The sequence below is a fragment of the Chiloscyllium plagiosum genome, chromosome 11 (genome assembly GCF_004010195.1).
Source record: "Chiloscyllium plagiosum isolate BGI_BamShark_2017 chromosome 11, ASM401019v2, whole genome shotgun sequence".
In the NCBI taxonomy this organism is placed as follows: Eukaryota; Metazoa; Chordata; class Chondrichthyes; order Orectolobiformes; family Hemiscylliidae; genus Chiloscyllium; species Chiloscyllium plagiosum.
This window is the reverse complement of record NC_057720.1, coordinates 57,878,426-57,887,514: the sequence shown is the minus strand read 5'-3', so window position 1 is coordinate 57,887,514 and position 9,089 is coordinate 57,878,426. Positions and strand designations below refer to the sequence as shown.

At 38.3% G+C, this 9,089-nt stretch overlaps 1 protein-coding gene across 1 annotated transcript in view; it reads right to left on the bottom strand.

Moving 5' to 3' along the window:
• Positions 1-2: 2 nt before the first annotated feature.
• Positions 3-9,089, bottom strand: part of jak1 (Janus kinase 1) — a 121,991-nt gene continuing 112,904 nt past the window's right edge. The window contains exons 19-24 of the mRNA XM_043699443.1: positions 7,918-8,110; positions 5,048-5,172; positions 3,617-3,789; positions 2,201-2,318; positions 1,998-2,108; positions 3-1,328 (exon numbers count right to left, since the gene is read on the bottom strand). Coding sequence (XP_043555378.1) covers positions 1,227-1,328; positions 1,998-2,108; positions 2,201-2,318; positions 3,617-3,789; positions 5,048-5,172; positions 7,918-8,110 — 822 coding nt within the window. The 3' untranslated portion in view covers positions 3-1,226. The remainder of the gene's footprint in view (positions 1,329-1,997; positions 2,109-2,200; positions 2,319-3,616; positions 3,790-5,047; positions 5,173-7,917; positions 8,111-9,089) is intronic.

Here is a 9,089-nt window from a genome sequence, read left to right as displayed (position 1 = left end):
ACTCTGCTCATGCCAAGATGACAGTTTAATGTCTACATTACATTAAAAGACTACAATGCATAAAAGCATTAAATTTTATATTACAAAAATCAAATGTTTGGCGAGAAAACCTGAATAGAAAAATTAATGCATTTAAGTTATTTTCTTACTCAAGTGCTGGTTGCTGAATTGAGGGGATGGAAGTGGAGATACAATGAAAGACTGCAAAATTCATGGGAATATCAAGCAGAGCGATTGTGCTAAATAAAAATTTGTAAAGATGATAGTTGCTTTTTAAAATTTCTTTAAAATAATTAGGTTAAAAACTCATTTGTTAAGGAAATGTTATCTTCTATATAACTTTAAAGAGCATAAAAGAAATTTCATATTATACCCCAGCCCTTATGTAATGCTGCTTCACACAGCCAAGAAAATTCCAGGTTATAATGTCTATGCTGAGCTGTCGTCTTTTAACAGTGCTTAGTACAACTGATCCAAAATCAGGAAGACAAAATTCTTAATTTTAAAATGTTCACCCCCTTTTCTCAGGTGAAGGCAGAACTGCATTTATATATTTTGGTTACTAGGCAGATTACCAAATAAGGGCTTCTGACAGTAAGTGGCTCTAAGTCTGTATGCAATAAAGACATCGGTGTTTGATGTTAAATGCTATTTGGCATATATACTCAGCAATCTTAGTACCTGAAATGAAGAATCATGGCAGTGGCCAGCTGAACATAATGGAGCACTGGATGCTATTCCCATCTTTCCCAAGATTCAGTGATTCCTTATTTGCAGGAAATCCTTTATGGATCTGCTAGAGTTGAGCTGCACATTTTTGAAGCCTATTCCCCTCTAACTCTATGTGTGTTTAAAACAAACAACCAAGATTATTAACTACACCATTTCAGAAAATTATATCCACACTTAGGAAAATAAAACTTCAAGCTATTTACAAAATAGTTTTGTTGCTTGAGAAATATAGAAATTTAAACTGCAAACTAAAAAGTGTCATTGATAAAGTACATTATATTTTAATGACTTGTACCACGAAGTTGACTGCACAGAAGGGCATTGCTACATATTGGAATAGTGCCTTCTATAAATTTCCATTTAAAAAATAGAACATTAAACTTCTATCTTATCCTTCTGTATAACTAGACACTTTTTAAAAAGATAACCACTGGTTTGTCTTGCATTGCTCAAATTCAATATTCTTCCAGCATCCACTGGTCTTTTAAAAAAAATCACATGTTCTGCAGCAATGACTCAAATACATTCGTGAGATTTTTAAAAGTGGTTCTGTTGCTTGGACTGTGTTCCCAACACTTCTTCATATGATAGTAAATCTGAGAAAAAGTAAAAGAACAAAGTTAGAAACTGTTTGGATGGGAACTGAATATCACCACCTTCCTGTTTCATCTTCCTAGAGAGCCAATCAAGAACTTAAACACAATAATCCAAACTATCACCCGAGTGCTTTATTGTTGGACCATCAGAGATGTTGTCTTTCCGTTGAGGCACTAAACACAATCTTTCTCAAATAGTGACTTGCCATATCTAAGACTTAAGGGAGTCCTCCTGCTGTGCACCAGGATTTCTCTTTCAGACAAATATATCAAACATTTTTTTAGCTTTTTTGTTTGTTATTTGCCAACTGGTCATTATTTGGCCAGCGTGTGCACAAGTGTTACGCTTGCAGAGAGCATGGATACAACAGGCCGATCATTACTAAATATTTGTTTCTCCTCTTTCACCACCAAAAAGTGAGGGCAATGATAATTAATTGCAAACAGGAGTAGCGTGAGCACCAACTTCGCTACAAAATGACAGACATTTCCATCAAGTTACTGACTGTCTTCTACTAAGCTACACAGATGTTGCATTTCTGTTAAGTATTATTTGATGTTGCTCAATTGAAAATCCCCCCCCGTAAATAATGGTACTTAAATATATGAGCTAAAAACAGTTCAGACTGGAGTATGGCGAGCCAGTAACAAAATATACATTAGTTTTACCTCATCAGGGCAATTAGCTGGACAAGGCAAACGCTTGCCTTCTTCAAGTACCCGAACAAGCCTTGTGACAGTCATCTGACCTTGAGTTGGACCAATCAATTTCAGGAACATCTGAGAAAATGAAAACAATATGCAATGTCGGAGACTCTTATGGACATAGGTAATTCATAAATGGAAATGCTGGTGGACATGTAGTCACTTACATTCATTGGACTATAATCAGACTCGCAGCATGTTAGCAATTCATACAAAGTAACACCAAAGGACCACACATCTGAAGCAATGTAGAACTTGCAATGAATCAAACATTCAGGTGCATACCTACAGAAACAAATCCAAGAATTGTATTTGGTCATTTACATGACAAGGACAGAAGCTTTGACATCCTAAGAGTCTTAAAAATTAAAAACATAAATCACCTAAAACATATCTGTTGCTTTTCAAAGTATGGGGTGTTTGTGCTGGACTATGGAACATTTTTCTTCCACTTTGATCATTAACTGTTAAAAACAGGTGTTTCTAGGTTAGAGTGGTCAGCTACGTTTTCTCTAGTTTCTCCCACTGTCCTTTCTATATCATTGCCCCACTCAAACCGTATTTCTACATTTCTTCTTCCAAATATAGAAGACATAGTGGATGTTTGGCTACAGATGGTCATATGGCTACTTCTTGTATAGCGATCACTGATTGCTCAATACCTCTGTGGCTGAATACCACTAAAGATTAGCTGTTTAGGCATTCCTTTTTCTGCATTTAGGTAATAAGGGTAAGCCACCAGGTTGCTCACTGACATTTTGCCCTTGTTGCATGAGAGACGTGCACTGCATATTGCTTTATATGAAACAGGATCCTCAGGTGGCTAGACAGGTTTTAAAAAGTTTCACATTCTGGTAATCAATGAGGATGGCCCAATTGCTGTTCATGTCATTCTATTGCAGATGGATTAGGGTTAGGATACAATTGTATGAGAATTCATAAGCAAAGCAAGTGTTTGGCAACATATGGGAAGGACGGAGAGGAAATGAAAATGGGTCTCCTTTGATAAGTACAGGAAGGACTGTGGTTTAGCATGTAGCTTCTGAGCCACAGTGAATAGCTAGTTATTATTTGCAACTTTGACTGGTAGGTGGGGGTGGTGAAGATGATAAGACTTCCCCAATCATCTCCAAAAGTACCAGACTCATCTGTTTTTCATACTTAACTGATTAGCAGTTGTGGATGTAGGCACTACCTACCTACTTTAGCAGCCCCGGCCCTTCCCAGTGGATCTGCTAATCTTTGCCAGCTAGAATGCCCCCAATTGATTTTTCAAGATTTGGGAGCCTGCCTTTCAGTCTTAATTGGACATGTGTGTATCAGGCAACTTCCTTCAAAATCACCCACCGGGTTGGATTGCCAAGACTATTAAGGTCCCAACCTGCATTTCATCCCGATAGCAAGACTGAAACCACTAAACAGGAATTCATGCCCACTTGTGAGGAGAGCAGGCACGACAGTGGAGCCAATTCCATGATTCTTCCCCACTCTCCAAAAGTCTCTATATCCTGCAGAGCATCAAGAAGCATTACCTGTCTATATCTCTCAACTAAGTAGAAAAAGAGACTGGCATCAACTCTCACCAAAACACAGGACTGTCCAAATCATCTTGCACTTTATAATACTCTTTATTTGTCTGGATGGCTTTTGTTAGTCCAAAGTCTCCAATTTTTACCCGGTTTTCATTTTCAACAAGGACATTTCTTGCAGCTAAATCACGGTGAACATACTGCCGAGATCCCAGGTACTCCATTCCCTGAAACAATAGTTTGCAATAATTAACACTCTACATAAATACCATCCATTTCAAGTAAAAGAACTTCTTACATGGCTCTGGTCTCCAGATTTCTCACTGTAATGGCAGTCCTAGCCCCACTAGCATTTCTTTAATTTGGTCTCACTTTGAAGTGAGAGTCACCTGTGAGTAGACCTTCCTCATTTTTGTTTCTTTTACTTCCCCTTTCTGCTATTATTTGCCACAGGCCTGTCCTTCACATCTTCCCACAACCCTTCAAAATAAATCTATAGTTCTAAAAATCAACTTTTTTTCCTTAGCTTATCTTCAAGAAAGTCTGCAGATTTATTTCAGTGTCCCTGCTATTGGCTGAATGATACATAGGGAGTTGCAATGTATAATCTATGGTTGAATGACTGAAAACACGAGGCAGTGACTGCAGATGAACATGCATATTGACAATCTGTAACTCAATGAACAGGCAGAAGTGAGTCACAACATGTGCACTTAGTGCACAGAAACAGATGATTAAAGGCAACTTTTAAATATGATTTTTGGTTAACAACAATGTTTATTAAAGATCAAAATGCTAGTTCTCTCAAGGTAATTGAGTGTGATAAATAAGCGATTAGCAGGGAACACAGATGACAGAAGATCTGTATGTGTGTGTCATGTTGAAAAGGAGCAATGTGGATGCTGGGACATCAGGATCAAACCAGCTGTTACGATTTCACCATTGCAGGAAAGGAGGAGTTTAAGAAAAACTGACTTTTATTTTTAACAATTATAGGAATAACCAGAGTATGAATTATTAAGTATGCTTTGCAGTCAAATTATAATAACAGAAGTTCATTCTTTGGTCTAGGTACAGTCAATGTAGAATCCCTATAGTGCAGATACAGGCTTTTTGACCCATTGAGTCTGCACTGACCTCTAGAGACTATCCTACCTTCTTCCCCCAAATCACCATAACCCCTCATTGTTACAATGGCTAATCCACCTCGTCTACACATCCCTGGACACTGGGCAATTTAATATAGCTGAATCAACCTAAACTGCTCATTTTTGGACTGTGGGAGGTCGGAAGACCTGGTGGAAACCCCATGCAGACACAGGGAGAACATGCAAAGTCCACAAAGACAGTCACTCAAAGGCTGGAATCAAACCTAGGTTCATGGTGCTGTGAGGCAGCAGAGCTAACCACAGAGAATCTGTTTTCTTCACTAAAAAGATCAAAGTTCATGCAACTACTGTATAACATGTTACATCATGAGTTTACCTTGCAAATCTGCAAAGCATATCGAATTTGGCTTTTTAACGAAACTTTCTGTTTATGTCGTGGAAGATATTCTTTCAGACTTCCAGCCGGGAGATATTCCATGATCAACTTCATTCCCCTTCCACCTAGGACAGATCAGACAAAAGTAAATATAGTTTAAAAAATACAGAATGTAGGAAAACTGGAATGAGAAAAGGCAATATGGCCCACTAAATCTATGCATTCAGGACATCTGTGAAATCCTATCCAACAACAATTTAACCAATTTCACTAAATTAAATCAAGAAGGGATTTTACAACCTATTCTACAAGTTTTTGACATTTGTAGTGATCCATGGAATAATTTACTGGGCCAGCTTAAACAGAGATGCAAGGCTGTTTTGGAGCCTTGCACTAGAGCTAGAACCTTCCAAAATTACTTCCTTTCACTTCTTCGTAACTTGAATTCTGTGAGGGGGTGTACAATTTAATGACTTCAAACACAATGTTGAAGTGGCTATTGATTGGTACCTCATGATATCACAATACATATTTGTAACCATTCACTTGAACATCCACCTGAGTCTGCTCAGTCTCATCCACTGCCAAACTACCAGAGTTCAAAGTTTAAATAAAAACAGAATTCTGACAATAAGTCACAGACTGAAACAATAACACATTTCTCTAATGGATTACACCTAAACACAGTTTACCCAGCATTTTTTGTCTTTATTCAGATTGCTCGCAGCCACAATATTTTGAATGCGTGTTAAAATATGCAAAATGTGGGAATGAAGTTCAAAATGAAGACAACCACATTGTAACTGCTTAACTGTCAAATTGCTGAGTAGAAATTTAAAATTTACCCATGTTGTTATTTCACCCTAAGTCATCACTGTTGATTTTCGATCATTATTATACTCTATTTTTAAGCAATAATAAAACTGATTGCACAATCATTTGGTAAATCAGAGGACAAAACATATCAATATTGAATAACAGACAGGATGAATACCATCACAATGCTGAATTCCTGTCCTAAGGTGTGATTTTCAGCACAAGCCTCATGACCGACTGCCAGAAGGAATATGCACTTCCTCAAACATTTTTCTGTGCAGCATTGACAGAAGTTTGTGACTCTCAGTCAGTGCATTGTAAAGATTCTGTCTTTTCATTTGCTACTTTTTAAAAAAACTAGACTAAAATGAGAAATAATGATTTTAAAATATGCAGCAGTTCAAGAAAGCTCCTCACTACCACCTCAACCAGGGTTGGCAATAAAGAGTGGTTGCAGTTGTGAAAAGCAAGTAACCTAGCTTCCATTATAAACAATTTTTTGCAAAGATTGAAGTTTGAACTGCCCATAATTTGGAGCTGAAGGGCAGATGCAGCTTTTGCTGGTAACAAAAAGTTCAATGTTCCACAGATGTTTTGCCTGCTTACAACTGTGCGATTGGTTCTCACGTAACTGAACAGCTTGGAGGTAGTAGATGTTAGAGAGAAAGAGAGCGTGAGAAGTGTTCAGTCCTTCTCAGCTCAGTAATGGCCTCTTCTCAAAAGGTCAAAACTCACTGTAAAACTGAAGAAAAGAGTTTATCATTCTTGTAAGAGTTGTTGTAAACTGTGGCTTTTAACTGATAAATTAGAGACTTTTTACTGACTGAACTTGTGTCTCTTACTAACTAGTGTAAACATCCAGAAAAGAATGACTTAAACAACATGCTGGCCAGCACAAGAGTCTTAGGATCATTGAGACAACAGAACTTGGAAACAAAGACCGCTTTTCCGGTTTTTCTCCCCCCCCTCTATCAATTACCTATTTTACCGTTTATCTGTAAGGGGGTGATTATAAGGGGATTAAATTTTTAATTATTATCTGCTAGTTTATAATGGTTTACCGAACTAAAGTAAATTATTTGTAATAAATAATGATTCTTGTTCAGTACAGAAACCTGGTATGCTGTCAACCTGAGTCGGAAAGTTAGGTAAATTGGGGAAACTTTGCTTACATTATAAACTCTAACTTTTGTGATGACTCGGAGGTCAATTTCTAGTGTGTTACCCAAGTGAGTTGTAATAGAATGTCTTACGGAGATTCTACAACGTTTAATAAGATAGATACAACACATACTAAAGACAGAGGACAGCATGTTTTCAGAAGCAAATAAATCTTCAGTGATTTATTATAGACGCAGTTTACAAAATTAAGTGGCTTAACAAGCAATGGTTTAATGATTCCTAACAAAAATCTAGGAACAACAAAAAATCGTATTTCTGTAGTGCCTTTAACATGGTAAAAGGTGAGCCACACATGAAGATATTAGAACAAAAAGGAGTAGACTTTAAAGAGTGTCTTACAGGAAGAGTAAGGAGGAGAGGTTTAGGGAGGTAATCCCACAGTTTATGATTTATGCAGCTGATAATACAGCCACCTGTCATCGCTGTTGCCAGGAAACAAGTTGTAAAAATTCTACCCACTCTCCTGTAGGCAAGGTCTACTGCTATGATACAGATCAGCAGTTTGTCAGCAACCCACAAAGTAGCTATTTGTATGTCTAGGAGGTACTTTGTCGCTAAACTCAATCAAACTCCCTACTCAAAATTTCAGCAAGTGTCAGTATATAGCAATCAGGAACTCTGGCTGACATTTCCACCTCCTTAGCAGAAGATTACTGGCACCAATTGTGGAACATTTTCTCAAATCAATTTAGCTAACTGAATCCAAACTGAACCTAGAAAATCCCAGCTCTGTAGGTTCATTACTGTGTATAATTACAAGCAAGTATGTAGCAAAGGTCAAGGCTAAATTAATATAAAATCACATGATTATCTTTACATAATTCATTTTGAAACAAATAAACACAAAAGAAAATCAAATAATGAGCATTTACCTTCCTCAGTGCATATTCCTTTGTACTTCACTATATTTTCATGATAAAGAGTCTTTAGAATTTCAACTTCTCTTTTGAGGTCTGCTTTGTGCTCTTCACTGCTATCTGGTTTTAAAGATTTTACGGCAACAAGTTCCCCTGTGTTGTCACCCTCTGGATCATAGCGACAGAGCTCAACTTTCCCAAAATGACCCTTTAAAAATGAAAACAAAAAGAACAGCAGTTACCAAATCTGTAACTTAACTAAGAATAAAATGTTTTTTTGAACAGTTTATAACAAGACAGTGATCATGGAGCTTGACATGAAGGAACTTTTGAATTCAAATCTCAGCCAAACATCTGCTCAGTTTTTGATCAAACATGGAAGATGTGTCAGACCACCTTGGTTCCACCTTGCTATTCTTTTTTGTGGTCCTTGCCTCATAGAAACATGATCTTAGAGAAATATTTCTCTGTAACAACCATCAGTGCGGTTTTACTCAGATTCCTGATGAAGGGCTTTTGCCCAAAACATTGATTCTCCTGCTTCTTGGATGCTGCTAGGCCTGCTGTCCTTTTTCAGCACCACACTCGTGCCTCTGATCTCCACCATCTGCAGTCCTCACTTTCTCCTAGATGTTTATTACAGTCTAACAATAAATAAACTCACTATGCTGGTTCTTTGCGAACACCCCCTCCCCCACCCAAAATATATTCAGATGAGAGGGAATTTATTCCTCCACCTCTGCCGCGAGGGGGGTTGAGCAGTTCATCAACTTCACCAACACATTCCACCCCGACCTTAAGTTCACCTAGACCATCTCTGACACCTCCCTCCCCTTCCTGGACCTCTCCATCGCCATTAATGACAACCGACTTGACACTGACATTTTTTACAAACCCACTGACTCCCACAGCTACCTGGATTACACCTCTTCCCACCCTACCTCCTGCAAAAATGCTATCCCATATTCCCAATTCCTCCACCTCCGCCGTATCTGCTCCCAGGAGGACCAGTTCCACCACAGAACACACCCGATGGCCTCCCCCTTTAGAGATCGCAATTTCCCTTCCCACATGGTTAAAGATGCCCTCCAACGCATCTCATCCACATCCTGCGCCTCCGCCCCCACCCCTCCAACCGTAACAAGGACAGAACGCCCCTGGTGCTCACCTTCCACCCTACCAACCTT